The sequence below is a fragment of the Hydra viridissima genome, unplaced genomic scaffold (genome assembly GCF_058129835.1).
Source record: "Hydra viridissima isolate aposymbiotic clone 2 unplaced genomic scaffold, HvirCarnegie_v1 scaffold_16, whole genome shotgun sequence".
NCBI classification, from domain to species: Eukaryota; Metazoa; Cnidaria; class Hydrozoa; order Anthoathecata; family Hydridae; genus Hydra; species Hydra viridissima.
Window position 1 is genome coordinate 7,507,428 of NW_028324315.1, and position 16,854 is coordinate 7,524,281.

At 26.9% G+C, this 16,854-nt stretch overlaps 2 protein-coding genes across 6 annotated transcripts; both read right to left on the reverse strand.

Annotated features, from left to right (window-relative positions):
* Positions 1-1,663: 1,663 nt before the first annotated feature.
* LOC145181875 (tetraspanin-5-like) lies at positions 1,664-4,233 on the reverse strand. Its single transcript, XM_090073714.1, has 8 exons — positions 4,045-4,233; positions 3,752-3,949; positions 3,595-3,669; positions 3,201-3,296; positions 2,984-3,094; positions 2,652-2,705; positions 2,276-2,392; positions 1,664-2,178 (listed from the first exon to the last, which is right to left on the reverse strand). The coding sequence occupies exons 1-8, from the start codon at positions 4,114-4,116 to the stop codon at positions 2,068-2,070; spliced, it is 834 nt and encodes a 277-aa protein (XP_089929840.1). The 5' UTR covers positions 4,117-4,233; the 3' UTR covers positions 1,664-2,067.
* A 44-nt stretch (positions 4,234-4,277) lies between these two features.
* Positions 4,278-16,251, reverse strand: LOC145181806 (transmembrane protein 216-like). 5 transcript variants are annotated; one of them, XM_090073721.1, is made up of 8 exons: positions 16,117-16,228; positions 12,854-12,975; positions 11,827-11,849; positions 9,285-9,378; positions 8,931-9,029; positions 6,475-6,583; positions 6,103-6,195; positions 4,278-4,539 (listed from the first exon to the last, which is right to left on the reverse strand). In XM_090073721.1, exons 2-8 carry the CDS (start codon positions 12,948-12,950, stop codon positions 4,515-4,517), a joined length of 540 nt encoding a protein of 179 aa, XP_089929847.1. In that variant the 5' UTR covers positions 12,951-12,975; positions 16,117-16,228; the 3' UTR covers positions 4,278-4,514. The 5 variants fall into 5 exon arrangements, with proteins under 5 accessions (XP_089929847.1, XP_089929846.1, XP_089929848.1 ...); XM_090073720.1 differs by lacking the exon at positions 16,117-16,228 and adding an exon at positions 13,235-13,331; XM_090073722.1 differs by lacking the exon at positions 16,117-16,228 and adding an exon at positions 13,246-13,288.
* Between the last annotated feature and the right edge of the window lie 603 nt (positions 16,252-16,854).

A 16,854-nucleotide genomic window follows, 5' to 3' on the forward strand; every position in this document is an offset into this window, starting at 1 on the left:
AGTACTTCTTGAATAGTAAATCATTATTCAAATAAAAACATTTTAACAAATTTCTAAGTAGCATATGATGACAAAAATATGTTTCTTGAAACTATACTTGATATGTTGAAACAAGTCATACAAGTAAAAATTTATTTTGATATAATAAACCACTGTAAAAAAATGGCGGAAAACAAGGTTTTTATGGGTTCATTGACGTTCGTATTTCTTCAAAAAATATATAAAGTTAAAAGATTGTCTTAAAAGTAAATATAGACTTTCATTTAGATTACAAGTTCTCCATTTTTACTAAATAAAAACCTTAAAATATAAGTTTTATGAAAAAACTCATTACTTTTTAAATAAATGAACATTCTAATTTAATATTATTTTAAAAAGGGCACTATATTTACAAAAAAATTGTGAGAGGTTTAGTGCCATTTTTTGTTGTTGTTTTGAGTCACTGTGCGTCATTTCTGGCTGGCAAAATAAAGTTGGTTGGCAAAAAATTTTCTTTACTGCGAAAGCGCGAGTTAGATATCTAGTTAATATAATTGATCTGTCTCGCAACGTTTCATAATTATCCGGGACACAAATTTTAAATTCCGAGACAAAATTTATGTCCCGATTTATAAATTTATTCCGGGACAACCTTTTCCTTTGTCTCGTAATTTTTTTCCGGGTAATTTATTGTCTCATTACGCTTTTCCCGGTTCATTTCAAGAAAACGATTCCGAGTCGTAGACGCTTACTTATCTATAGCCAATAAGTTTTTAGTCTTAGATCTGCCTTTAACATCTACTATTTCTGTTACAAAAATTGCAGTTTTTTTATTGTAATCAACTGTAACCAGAGATTTTACTCTGAACAAAAGCTTCCTATTGCGTCCTAAGTAACTAACTAATTTCTTATGAAACTAATTTGTAACTGTAATTAACAACTTAAATTATTTACTTAAATTAATTTCTACGATTTCTACCATTGGTAAAGTGAATCACTAAAATATTCCTTTTAAACTTCAATTAAAGCGTTGAGGTTTTTACAACAAAGACAAAAGAAAGTGAAAACTAAAATACTTTATTTTGTACCCATTGTTCATTGTATTACATTTCATACTATATTGTATATTTCATATACAAGAGTATACAACCCGTTAATCAAGAGCTGGCTAAGATAAATATATTCCTTAATAGTATATATATATATACATCCAAATTTTATAAGCTTTTAACAGGGGCGTATAAAGACATTTTGGGAAGGGCGTAAGCACTCAGTGGTGGGTGTGACTTGTTTTTCTTGTATCTCTGTCTTTATATATTTAGGCAATAACCATTTAGAAAATATAGAAAACTTCGAAGATTGACAGCAAAATTTGAATTAAGCAGTCCATCTTTTTGTTCATTTCTTTTTTACTTTCTGTATTTTTCTATTAAAATTTTGAACTTTTGATGAATCGTTTTCACTTTGAAAATGTCTTATAATTTCAAAGACGTTAGAAAAAGAAAGTCTTTTCACTAAACCTTTTCACATTTCACAGATATTTATACCTTAACACAAATTAAAAGTATTTTATAAAATCATCAACTTTCATTCAAATTTTTTTACTACAAAGACCAATATTTGATCCTACCCTTAATCTAATGAAAAGTGTATAAAAGTAGAATTCTTGAAATTAAAAACAAACTTAAAAATATAAGTTTTTTTAGTTGAACCATTGTTACAAAATGATTTGTGCTTACAAAATGATCATATAAAAACTTTTGCTCCTAAATTTCAAACTGCGTTTTCTTCTCCCACGGGCGGTGTAAACAAATTTTGGGTTTTATCCCAATGACCTCTCCGCTCATGACTATCAACTCGTCAAAAGTTTCCAATGATCACGACGTCGACGTTAAATTCCATTTTTTAAAACCGTATCTACATTAGGAGAACTACGATTTCAATGAATTGACTAAAGTTATTTTTAAATATTGGGAGTGTATACAAGTTTAAAATTTTTCAATCGTTCCTCGATTTCTTCTTAAATAAACATAAATGGGACGTTGCTGTTAAATAAAAAAACAGCTGTTTTAAGCATGCGCACACCGATTACATGTCATTAGCGAAGAGAGGGGTGTGCCAACCGCGCGGTTGATCCCACTTAGCTAATTGTCGTCGAATATCTGAGATGAGTGTCGAAGCAAAAGCGATTCCGATTATCTGAGTCAGAAACGGACGAATTAACAAACAAATTGAAATTGCATATAAAAAGTAAAGTGAAAATTAAAAAGAAGAAAAAGAAGCGAAAAGTAAAAACCTGAAGCACGGCGACACCAACCGCAATACCAGCCACGATAATGAGGTGCTCATTAAACCATTGCGAGATTCCATCGATGCATCCTCGAGTATATATCAATGTTTCGCGTTGGGCTGACTGAAAAAGGAAGAACTTTTCTATTGCAAAAAACACATTAGTTTATAGAGTTAAAAATCAGGCTGAGTTATTTTAAACCATAATATATATATATATATATATATATATATATATATATATATATATATATATATATATATATATATATATATATATATATATATATATATATATATAATATATACAACTACAATAATATAAGCCAAATGAAAATTTAAACCAAAAAAATCATAGTATGAAATTTGCAACAGAAAATCACCGTCATTTTGGTATCGCTCAATGCTTTGTATCCGCAAAACGTGTTGATGCGATCCTTTGTAACAAAAAAATTTATAAAATTTTTAAAATCTATCTAGAGCATTAAAATATAAATTCAAATATAGAAACACATAATATTAAAAAAAAACTATGTTTAAGTTTTCTTGCATTAAAATCAATAACTTAAAAAATTAATAATTTAAAAAATAAAATAATTTAAAAAATATTATTATCTAAAACTTAAAATTAATAATCCAAAAAATATTGTGTGACAAAATCAGAAAAAGAAACATTTGTTTGTTTCTTTAACGAAATGTGAAAACTAAGACCTACAACTTTGCAGCAAGAGTAGGGCACAGAGCATGACTCTTGTCCAGATTGGGAGCAATTGAAATAAATATTTTTTTGCCAATCCACGTAATTTACCAAACCACAGCATTTGAACTTAACAGTAATGAAATTTCATTTAAGATAGAAAATCGATGAATATTAATAAAGCATATGAAGTCCGAAATGACATTGAATGGTTAAAAAAATATATTAAACTTACGGTTATTTGTGAAAAGTCAATTAGATTTTGTAGGTTATCATTATTTCTATAATTCACAATAGTACCTTGCAACTTGGCAGCTACTAAGGCCTGGATCTAAAAAAATGAGTTAAATGTCATAGATTTCATTTTCATTGAAAGATAATTCATAAGATAAATAATATATAATGATGATAACATTATTATATATATCTTTTTTAAATGAAAAATCATTTAAAAAAGATACACAGATATATATATATATATATATATATATATATCTGTGTATGTGTATGTGTATGTGTATGTATGTGTATGTGTGTGTGCGTGCGTGCGAGTGTGTTAATCTATTTTAGAGTTCACTATGAAAATAAAATTACTGTTGGGTAAAGATTCTACAAAATAACAAACTTGCCTTACGTCGAAACACAAAACCAAGCACTCCAGTCACAAGCTGTATGAAGAAGATAATTGACAGGCAAATGGAGAACTATATTTTAAAAAAATTACACTTGAAGAATACTCATTATGATTGTAATTGCCAAGAAAATCTAAGAAACTATCAAACTTACAAACTTAAGCAAGCATATATTTTCTCTAAGTGCGCCTACACATCCACAAAATCCAAGTAGGAACATCACTACACCAACGAACAAAAAAATGAAAGCTGGATCTAAGTCCCAACCACTAAACATTGATATAGAGCTGTTTTCCTGCATGTATGCTACACGAGCCCACAAAGCAACACCACATATAAAGCATCCTATCAACTGAAATTTAACATCTTTGTAACATACGAAATTTTCTTTCAAGATAGTTAGAAATAGAAAAATCTGAGAAATAGAAAATTTTGAAAAAAACCTACCCAGAAAAATACATTGAAGAAGAAGAGCAAGTATTTGATGCACAAACTCACTTCAGAATCACGCTGCCTCATTCTTTTAAATTCCAACTCATTTAGAGAATGTTTATCTTTGAAAGCTTAATAAAACTTCTATGTAATATTTAAATTTCTAAAAGTATATTATAACTTACAACCTTTGAGGTACTCATTTAGTTGAGTTTATTGTAGATTAAAAAATGTACATCAAAAGAAAATTTTTACTCAAAACATTTTGTTTGTTTTTTTTACTTTATTTGACATTTTTCATAAAAATAATATAGTGAGCATTTTTATAAATCTAGTTTAACATGACACTCTTGGATTTTTTATTTACATTTTTTCTTTATTTTAATAAATTATTTACTCTTATCTATTTAACAACTCTTTTCCAAACATCAAAAATAAAAACCAATTGACAATCACAGTTCATACACCATAAAAATATCCTGCAACTAACTTCGAATGAAGGTTTCATGCCTAAAAAAAAATATAACAAATAAATCATTACATCATTCTTTTATAAATATTTAGATCATTTAATCTTAAATAATTTGGGAAAAGATTATTTAGGACTTCTTAAATAAGGTGCCATAGAGTGACAATTGTTAAACAACTGTTACATTAGGATTCTCTGCAGATGATACTCTTTTATTACTTTAACATCTTGATGGAATATTTCAGCTGGATTTAAATAATTTACTCATATTGCACCTTAGTTGTAAGGATTTCTAGAAGAATCATTAGGTCAACACTCTAATGATGCTCTTAATAATTTTCAGGATTATTACCAAAAATATTTATTACAATTTCAACTAAGACATCCCAAGCACCACTCTCAACTCTCAAAAACTGTTTTCAGTTTTAATTACAAAGAACTGGTAAAGATTCACAAGTGCAATTAAAACAATCCATTTTTACTAAAGCCTTAATTCAATGCTTTATAATCTTAGCTTGCTGTGGAGTAATGGAAAAAAGAATTAATTTTTAACCTTTTACTGATGTTCCCATGGGAATACCACAAAAAGATGATATAAAAGTTAATTTATATTTCATATTTTCACATATAAAGTAATATTTTTAAAATTTCCTAAAAAATACAAAATCTTGGAGTTTTGATGTACTGGAGTTTTATGAAAGTACTATTTTTTAAGGAATTATTTAGGTCATAAGTATCATTTTTTCAATTATATTTAAAATACACGAACTATTTCTGGGGTCAGGCAGTATAAGTTTAAACTCACAGAAAAGAAACTTTTAAAAACTGCTTTTTTTAATAATTTTAAAATAACTTTTAGTTCTGCTCTTTTCACAAAAAAAATCATTCTGACAAACATTCAAATTCCATTAACAAATTTAACAGCAGTAAAAGGAAGAAGTGAACCATTGAAAATTTAGACAGCATTTCTGATATTCTTTGCAACTGATCTAAAACTTTCTTGACACCGTTCTTTCAGAAAAACAGAGCTTCCTAGAGTGATTGATCATTTAAAGTCCAGTTTGCCTATTTTAGAAAAAAGATTTGAGTTTTTGCTCATAATGTTGGCTTTGAAGCCTTCTTTTCTTTGTGCCTTTGATTTTGCTCATTCAATTCAAATTCTTAGTTATTTTATTGAAAGTTTAAATGAAATAGTGATTGAATCTCTACATCATCTCTACAGATAGTAATTTTGCCTCTTGCAGCACATCAGCATGTGATATTTCAGATCACAAAAATAAGTAATCAAGAAAATAACTTAAACTTAAAATAATTTTATTTTTTATTTAATTTTAAAATAATTTCTAAAGTAATTTTTTTCTCTTGATAATTTTAGCTTGCTAATTGAAAAATGAAACAAAGTAAAGGAAAATAGTGAAATAAACAAAAATAAGTGAACAAAAACAGTGTCAATAGAACTAAAAACAAGTTTAAAATTTTTATTAAAAGATTTAAAATGTTAATTTTTATGAACACTTTTTTATTTCAACTTTTATTTTTTATTTATTAACTATTTAATGTCTGCAAAAATGATATATAATAAAAAAAAATGTATAATCATTTACCTTTGAAAGGTCCATATTGAAGCAGCAGATAGCAAAACTTCTAAAACCACCATAATTAGGAGTATAGCACATAGTACAACTTCAACCCGTAAGCTAAAAAAATGTTAATGAAAGAAAAGTAGACATTTTTTTATTTATTAAGAAATTAAAGCCTATATATATATATATATATATATATATATATATATATATATATATATATATATATATATATATACATATAGGCTTTAATACAAAATTAATATTTTAAATATTCATAAACAACCAATAATGTAGACGACTATCAATTGTTATAAGCAAGTAGATGATTTGGTTGTTTGTAGAAAAAAATTTCTTTTGAATTTCATTATGAAAAACGTTGAACAAACTTACACATAGGTTTGCCAGAGTATGAGATATAATTGTGAAACTAAGATTGGCAATGCTAGTATAACAGACCAAATCAATGTTTGTTTTCGTTCTCCAAGATTTCCTTTATAACCTGACAAATAAATAGTTTTGAAAATCCTACACATAAATAAGAACTTGCAAATCTCTCTAGGAAAAACAGTTTTATGAAAAGGAAATTACACTGTCAAATATATTAACAATATACAAACTTTATTTCATTTATCAATTAAGAATTTTAAAAGCCAAATAATTGATATATAAAAAAAAAAGACAAATAAAAAGCCTTAAAGGAAACCATGAAATAATTGACTCAAGACCAATAAATAGAAGAATAATTTTAGAAAAAGGGGTCAGATAATATAAATACTTTGTTCACATTATAGCTTAATTGGGACCAGAAAAGTAAAAAATAATGATGCCAAGTGCATTAATCTCATTGTAAGTTTCAAAGAGCTACAATCTTATTTTTATCATTATAAATAGCTCACTCCAAAACAAATGCCAGATATATTGATTTATTTTAAATTATGAAACACTCATAAAAATGTATTCCACCATTGTGTTTGTGTTATTTGAAAGCAATTCTATGGAAAGGCAATGATTTCACCAACAAGTGATTTGGAACTTCAAAATGAGTGTGCAACAAAAACCTTGCATTTTCTGCAATACTGCTGTTAATCGGCTGCAAGTTACAAATTGGTTAACTACTTGATAATATCTTGGTCTATCGAAAAACTTTAACTTGTACTGTAAAAAAAGGTTCATCTTTTACATAAAACATAAATTCCATCCAGCAAATGCAGCAAAAAGAGCCTACGAAACTATGATTTTCTGTTGCTGATGATGGAGTGGAACAGTAAGCATTCACTACAATAAGTTAATAAAAACTTTTCTTTTTAAACTTTTGTTTTTTCTTATTTTTAAGATTTTAATGCATTTGTACTTAGTTCCAATCTTATTAGTTTTACCTTAATTCAAATGCTTATCTTTTTTTACACAAAATCTGATAGCAATATTGATTTGTAATAATGATAATTATAAGTGTACACTTACTTAAGTCCAAAAGCATTTATTTAAAGGGACTCAACAAAAAAAATTAAGTTCTTCTGTTATTATTACTGTAAGAAATATTACATTGTACTACAAATTATGCACATGGAGCTAAAAAAGTCGTTATATCAGAAAATTTACATTGAACTTTAAACATAAAAAATATGATTCTTTTCAAGATTAATTTTATCACAATATTTTCTTTTCCTATTAAAAAAAATTGTATCTAATGAAGGTATTTAATTTATATAAATAGAAGTCAACTGAGAGGTGTCTTATGCTTATGTTATGTGCTAAAGAGGCCTCTTTAGCATGTAAAATAAGCATCCTTATTGTAATAGTAAACCAACTAGAGAAGTAGCACATGAGAATGAGTATTTAAGACAATCAAGATACTTTTAGGTTATAAGGGAGAAAATGCAAGCAAAAGCACATTAACAATAAGGTTTGCATTATATATTTGTAATTGGACATTTAATGGTTATCTGAACTTGTAATAGTTATGCTACTTTACATTTGGTGTTAAAGTTTGGGAGAGTTTTTTTTTTCTTTAAAATGATATGAATTTTCAGTCAAATAAAAGTTTATTTGACTTAAAATACATAAAATTTTAAAAATTGTTTCTATGGCTAAGATTAGTTATCAGATTGTTAAAAGGTTTTAAAAAAATGAATTGACTTTTGATGTATACCAATATATATGTTCTTGTCAAAAATATGGATGTGAAAAAATGTAATGCCATGTGAAAATTTTCAGAGAACACATATTTAAAGACAAAGTTGTTTAAAATAGGGAAATAAGAAGTTCCAAAGAAGGTAAAACAGACAAAAACTCTAAATTATTTAGTATAGTTAAACTTAAAGATATGGCTTTTAGTCACACAGGTCACTGGACCAAATTTCATGTAAAGGTTAAAGCATCTTTCGGTGCATCTCTTTTGTTGAGTTTCTTCAATTTTATCTTTAGAAAACAAAACTTAAGCAATAGAATTTAAGGTTGCGTTACTAAATAAACTAATAAGCTGTAAATGATTCTCCTCAGTTGCACTCAGCTAAAGAAATATGTTGCCTCTTGAATTGAGGCATAGAACCATAATTTTTGTATAGTATGAAATCATTCTTTAGAAAAATTTAGTTAAAGATGATTACAAACTGTAAAAATTTTATGTGTACTTACAGAACTTTTATTTGCATTTATAAACATAGTAGAAAGATCTATCATTATCTTAATTTTAAAAAAAACCAAGTAACGCCCTATTAAATTAAAAAAAATTCACAGGTGTGTATAGAGTAATCCACCTCATGTTCTTGAAAGGCCCTCACTAATGTCCTAACAAAACATTAATATAAATATTCATATGTTATGAAAACTTTAAAAACAGCACTTACCAAAAAAAAGTCTAAACATCTCAATGATGCCAATTAAAGCAAGGAGAACAATCTCAAGACTCAAAGTTCCGCCAGTGTCAGGATATGGTAAAACTATGCCTGCATAAAAGAAAGTCAGGATACGGTAAAACTATGCCTGCATAAAAGAAATCTAAAGTTCTTAATGTGTTTAATTAATGCAATAATAATGCATTATTATTATTGCATTAATCAAACGCATTATTCATTGCTATATTAGAGTAATGAAACTATTTACTGTAATAAACTTACCTAATAAAGTTATGTAAAAATGCTGAAATATTTTTATGTAAAAAACTTATTGCAGTAATAGAGTAATTAAATTTTTTACATTACCTTTATAAATATACAGAAGTAGTTCACAAAGCCAGTAAAATCCAAAGAAATAAACATTCAAATGAAGAAGGATCTGAAGCGGAAGCGAAGAAAGCTACCATTAAGTTAAGTGAAATTTTTTATAATCTGCAAAGATAAAATTTTGCTTGGAGAGAACTGACAACTTTAGAGTAAGATAAAACTAACCAAGTTATGCATTTCATGGTTTCAGTCTCTCAACTTTATTTCTTTTTTAACCCTCTCAATTTATTCTATTTAAATCTGCCAGTCAGGGTTTATTATTTGCTCAGATATACTGAAGTTTTATTATATCAAACAAAATTGTACTTTAATTTAAAAAGTGTTAATAGTACAGATTGTGGTGTTAATGCTTTTATCAGGTCCATACAACAGTTTTTTGTTTGCGTGTAATTTTTGATTTGATTCTCAATTCTTCACTTTTCTAATTGCAAGTAGTATTACATTTGTTGCTCTCAATTTATAAGAGCTGAATTGAATGACTGCACTTACACAATACTGTACAAAGCAGTTTACATTCATGATCTTTAAGCCTAGAACTCTGCATTGAGCTATTCAAAAACTGCCACTTGGATGCTGTAGAGTCATCCATTTCACATTGTGCAACAATCCAAGAGAAATGGTGCATGGAGATACCAGCAAAGTTGATCAGTAGCTTCTTTTAATGTTAAGGCTTGTGAAATCTTTTCACTATATTTTGAGCAAAACTTGATGAGTGAATAAGTTTTTTGCTGAGGTTTTCTTGATGCTACCACTGAGTACATAGTCTTGACTAAAGATTATGTAATCTGCGTAAATTTCACTAGGATTATGGCCTAACAAATATGCAGTAGCTGCTAAATTGCTACTGTTTACATTTGGAAACTACATTAAGTACTCCACCAACTAACCAGATACCATATTTACTCTTTGGAACTTCTGAATCGCTAATTGTAGTTCTCATCTATAAGTAAAACACATTAACATATCCATCAGCTTAGATTGCTTAGTTTAAAATAGTTACTAAGGTGTACATATCTGTATTTTAATTATCTTTTTTAACAAAAGTGCCACATAAATACAGCAATTAAATCAGTAGGCTATAACATAAAATTTGTGTACTATTTTATTGGCTGACAGACTGGCATGCCTTATAAGGCATAGCCCTTTGTTTTTTGGTTTTCAAATGTCATATTTTTTCAGCAACATTTAAAATAACTTATGCTTTGATCTACTAAAACACTGAGTTTGAACTGTGTGAAACATAATCATCCATATTGAAATACTTTAAATCCTGAATGGCAGACAGAGAACAAACTCTTTTGGATTAAACTTTTTTCATAGGCCTTACTCTGGACTCATGACCATGAGTAACCTCTAAACATTAGCATTTTAAACTTACAGTTGATGTTATAGGAAACAAGTTTATGAGAAAAAATTTAAAAGTAAAATATGAATTTCATTTTATATGCCACCTGAATATTTAAATAAAAGATTAATATAGGTAAATTAGAGAAGCTAAGAATATGGAAAAAGACACAGTTTTCCTTAGAGACCAGCTGGGAATAAAAAAGGAAGGCTGGGAGGTGTGAACTAGAGGCTCCAGTATTCTATTATTAGCTTAACTGATTGTTAACCAAGAACTACTAGAGCAAGGAAGACTCACTAACCAAGAACTTCCAAATAGACACTTCCATAGCTGTCTATATCGTAGTACTTATTATGGTAACACTTGGTTATCAATGATCTCACTGCAATAGTAATTAATAATGATCTTAAAAAATGATTGATATTCTGCTTCAAACTAAATTTTGAAAATTGATGAAAGAAAATTGAAGACTTTGAACTTTAAAATGTTTATTTTTTAAAAACCTTTAATTTTAGTTAGAAAAAATTAGATTTGAAGTTATTTTTATTTTCTTTTTTGTTTTTTTTTTTATGTTATTTATTTTCTTTATTTTACATCTTTTATATTATTTTATATTATTTATTTTTGATTTACATTTTTATTTTTTTATTATTTATTTTTATTTGTTATTTTTAGGCATTTTTTAGTATGTTTATTCATAGTTCAGAACACCTTTTTAGGAAAGAGTTGGTTTGCATCATTTATAAAAAGTCAATAAAAACAGTTTTGTAATTGTATTAAATTCACCAAAAAAAAGTCTAGAACAATTTTCCATCAAAATTTTTAGTACAAAATATGGATTTCCAGAGAAAATAAACTGTAACACAATTTAAAATTTTTACATAACCCTATTTTGAACAACCTTAAATAATTCATCATACTCTTAAAAGTCATCTTCTTAAGAAAAGAACATTCTTAATTTGGCAGGTGCTGTGGTCAGAATGCCTTTTTGCTTCTTTAGTGTGTACTTTTTTAGTAGATAATTTTACCCATCAAATCAACCCCCTTTCTTTTTTGTAAACATAAATTAGATATTGTATGTAGTGAAAAATCTCTCATTTATTAATTCAATCTTTTAATTTATTAGAAAACATAAGTATATATTTGTTTGAAAATAATTTTAAAATGAAAAGATACATCTACTACTAACTTTCTTTTCCCTGCAAAAAAAAAAACAAAAAAAAAAAACATGTTCTTTGTTATCCATATGTTCTTGTGTATGTATAAAATATTTTAATCCATATACAACTGAGCCTGTACTTTTAACACAGTAATGTGAGTTTTATGCATACAAATCGTCTTTAAAAATCTCATAATTTTTCTTAAAACAATTTATCAAAAAACATGTTTTTCATGCATCTAAAAATAGTAGATTAAGGTGCATAAACTTTATCATTTATACTGTTGCAACATGATTTAATTTCTACTGTTGCAACATGATTTATTTTCTACTGTTGCAACATGATTTCCATAATTGAAAGATTTTTGTAAAAAATCTAAATCTTTTTCAAACTTTGATGATACAAATAGATGACATATAGAAATCCTGACATATAGAATTGACATATAAAAATTCTAAACTTGGTTTTACCTGATGCATTCAGAGTTTTACATAAATCAATATAACAGCAATAAATTAATGTTGCAATTTTTTTTTTTTTCATTATTATTATTTTTGCAAATTTTTATCTTAATAAGTGTTTATAAAATATTTTGCTACTATTAATGCCAAATTCTGGAGAGAGGGGTTAGGGTTAGGGCCAACATGCTGCAAAAACTCTTAAAACAAATTAAATCAGATATTTAAGTTATTAGTAGCTTAAAATACGTAATTTATTCTAAAAACAATTTTAGATAATGCTGTACTTTAATTGTTGTAAAAAGAGAACTTGTTATTGTAGCAGCAATTCTACTTCTTAAGAAACACATTCCAGTTCTTAAGGACTGGGATGTGTTGTTTAAGAAGCAGAATTCTGTAGGAACCTTAGTATTCAGTAAAAAGGTAATAAATTTTTTTCAGCCTGAACTATAAATAAATTTCTTTAGCAGCTTTTTTAGAACATTGAAACAAAACAAAAAGCTGTGTGTGTGTGTGTGTGTGTGTGTGTGTGTGTGTGTGTGTGTGTGTGTGTCTGTGTTTGCAAGTGTAAAATTTTTAATTCACCTGCATTAGTTGACTGTGGAAGTGATGCTGGCTTTTTAGAACTTGATGGAAAAGTGTTAGTTGAAGAACTTTGAACTCCTTGTTCTCCTGAGTTCATTTTTATTTTATTTGATTTTCCAACTCTTTAAATATAAAAAACTTTCTTTATTAATTTATATATAACATAAGCAAATAAATAATCGCAGCTAAATCAAAAAGTTGTATTTTGGTAAACACTACGTGCATATGTCAAAATTTATTTCAGTAGTTTTTAACTAATTAATCGAAATGAGTTTACTAAGGCTTTTGAAAACGCCAGAACTTTGGATCAGATAAAGACATTAAATAGAGTTTGGTAAGTGAATATTCATTCACTTACCAAAATAATATTCATTCACTTACAATAGTTTCACCTTCTAAATCCTACCAGTTTTCCTTAAAACTCAAATTTTGGACAGACCTGGTTTCTTAAAACGGGCCTTGTTTCTCCAATATTTAGGGAGAAAAACTAATTGTATGCAAAATAGTTACAAAAGCCTGGAAAGCTTAATACGACATCATCAAAATTTAATCCTGAATTTAACAATCTTTTAAAAAAAAACTATTTAAATAATGAAAATTGGTTTACTTAATCAATAATGATTATTATTAATATTTTTATTAAAATATCCTCAACAAACCATTTACAAAACGGCCTTTTCATTATTTGAAAGTAATTTTTATTTATTTCATGGTCATAATGCGCATGCTCAGGGAATAGAAATCGAAAGCGATATAAACATTGAAAAATTTATGATTAGTCAATTACTGTCCTTTTGACATTTTCTCAGATAAAATCGCAAATATAAATTTTCTGAAAAAATGTAAGTTGGGGATAATTCCTATCATAAACAATTGTTCTTTAAAATCCTCAAAATTTAATTGCACGAACGTAAACAACTAAAACTGCAGCTGGTCAGCAGCGCTAAAATTAAGAATTTTAAAGACAAATTCTGACTTTAATAATTTCTTAGTAACATTTTTTTAACATTTAATGAAGTTTACTCTTTAAACAACATAACGAGGCAACTTTAACTAAGCATACAATTTGCGTTACGTTGACGGCCTACAAATGATGATAAAAGAGGTTACTACCTTTAGTTGATTCAAAACTTTGTGCAAGTTTTACAACTTAAGCTGTTAAAATTGTTTACAAATAGTTTTTATATCAAAGTTTTTTCCTTTAAATAGAACTACACGACACAATTTTGAAATTCATGTGCAAAATATATGGAAAATAACTTCACAGTAACCAATGAGTAACAGACTAAATTCGAAATAAAAGAAGTTTTTTTATTTATTTATTTATTTTTTCAAATTTAGAGAAAAAGAAAATGTTTCCTTAAGCCGAATATGTCATAAATGTTGTAGCACAATTAACAATGCCGATTTTTAAAAATGACGTCACTGTCTTTATTTTCTGACTGTTTACACAGTAGCAACTGTATAACGTGTCGAATTGCTGAGCAACAAGGAAGGGTAGCAAAGATACTTGATCATTTTGTAAGAAAAGATAAATAAATTTTGGACAGTTTCTATATTTACTGCAGGAAAAAAAAAAGTTAAATATTTATATACAGTATAAGTCAAAATAGACTAAAACTTAAAATGCCTTAAATCCTTACATAGAGCTCGGTCAATGTTGTATATGTAATAAAATTTAATATGTAATAAAAATTAAAATAATAATAAAGTTATATGTAATGAAATAATAAAATACCAAACTATTTTTTACACTGAAACATTGTTTTTATTTTCTTTTTAAAATATTTTACCCATAACGCAAATAAAATTTTACCCACAATGCAAGTAAAATTAAAAAAAAAAACTGTGATTACTCGATATGATGACACATCTTTGTTCTGAATACAGAATAAAATCAATTGCATTAAAAGAATATCAACTATATAGGTTTCATAAAGGCATTTTTTTTTAACAATATTGTTCCTGCATTTGTTGTTTTTTTTTAAAATAATTTATTATGCTTGCATTTGTTTTGAATAATTTTGAAGTTTTTACTTTTTTGAATTTCTCGAAATTCTATTGGTCTGTTCAGAATTCTAGCTGCTAAATTCTCGGTAGAATTGGTCTGTTCAGAATTTATTACTGATATCAAAATTCAAGCTAACAAATAAAAAAAGAAATTTGCCAAAATTAATTGGTTTTACACTTTGGTGATGAGCCCCATTTTTGAAAATCCGTGAATGTCTTTTTTAGTTTGGAACATTTGATAGCAGTTCTGTGAAGTCCTGTAAACTTGAAAATATGTTACAGGGTACAAGATTAGTTTTTTGTGGTATTTCCGTTCTTAGAAACATTCAGCACTTGTAACTCTTTAGTCACGTGCTCTTTTCAAATGAAACTTTAGTCACATGCTCTTTTCAGATGAAACTTCCCCCAAAATATGCAGTAAAAATACTTATTATACACATTACTCTCCTATTTTAACTGCAGCTTTAACAGTCCACTAAAAAACGAACTTAACTAACAAATTTATTTTTTGCGTTATAAAAATTGTTTTTTACGATAGAAAAAATTTTGTTGCTGTACGATATTTTAAAAAATGACCGAAATAAAATTCTTTTAAGATAAAATGCAATAAGTTTAAGAAACATTAAGGTAAAATTGCTTTTAATGCATTTTAGCTTATAAGATGAAAAATTCTAATTTAGTTTCTCAAAATATTCAAAACTTCACAAAGAAACATAAAATACATATATCTTTAAATTAGGGGTGGGAGTTAAGGTTAGTTTTAGTCTAACTGAAATTAGCCGACAAACGTTTTAGACTAACTAAATTTAGTCAACTAACATTTTAGCGTAACTAAAATTAGCCGACAAACGTTTTAGTCTAACTATAATTAGTCAACTAACTTTTTAGTGAAACTAAATTTAGTCCACTAACTTTTTAGTCTAACTAAAGTTAGTTGACTAAAACAAGATTTAGTGCTAAAAAAAACTGAATAGCATATACAATGAAATTATATGAGCATAATATGAATTATGACAAATAGATCAATTTAAAGACATTCATCAAAATTTATTGTTTTTAAGAAATTTTAAATACTTAATATAACTTGTGACAATTAGGTAATAAAAATGTTTTGTTTGTACCTAGTATTGCCCCAAATTTTCTTTTATTGAATGAAATAAAAATTGGTTTGTTAGCATTTTTATGAGTGTAGAACGAAATAAATTACGTAAAACTATTTGCTACCTTTAGAGTAAGAAATTCATACTTCTTACATTTTCGAGATAGATTCGCAATCGTTCCTTCCTTTACTTCAAAACTGTTACAAGTTTCCATCATTGTTTACTATAAGTTACTTTAATAAAAAAAAAATCTTCAAAAAAAAACTCTTTGTGAAAAGTTTAAACTTTGTTGTTAAAATGCCGCTAAAAACAGAGTTATTGTGAACATAATTTTAATATCGTTTATAACTTGAATTGCCAATAAATTCCCATTGAGCAATCAAGAATATAAAAGATAAGTGTATTTTCTATAATATTAATGGTTATCTTAAAAGCTAATATCCGTTAAGTGTAGAAAAAATGATTATCTTAAATCATCGAAAATTTCGTTTTATCGAAGTAAATTTTAAATGATTAAAATTTTATTATAGTTTAACGAGAAATCTTAAATTTTTGTTATCGTATGAATGGTTCACACGTTTTGCGAGTCATAACATGTCATGTATTCTAAAGTAATTTCTCATAAAAAAACTACCGAAAAAAACTACGAAAACCGATTTACGCCGCGATATTTGGAAACTCGCGCAAGAGGAAACCACCCGTACGACACAAACTTATACTTTCATTACAATTATCAATTATGTATGGATCATGAAATGTTCTTATACTATATACTGCTTCGGACTGTCATGAAGTCACAAAAGCAACCTAAGTAACTCCATTACCACGAAAAATATTGAATATATAAATCTTTTGAAAACCATAATGTACTTTCACTTTGGTATCATTTTT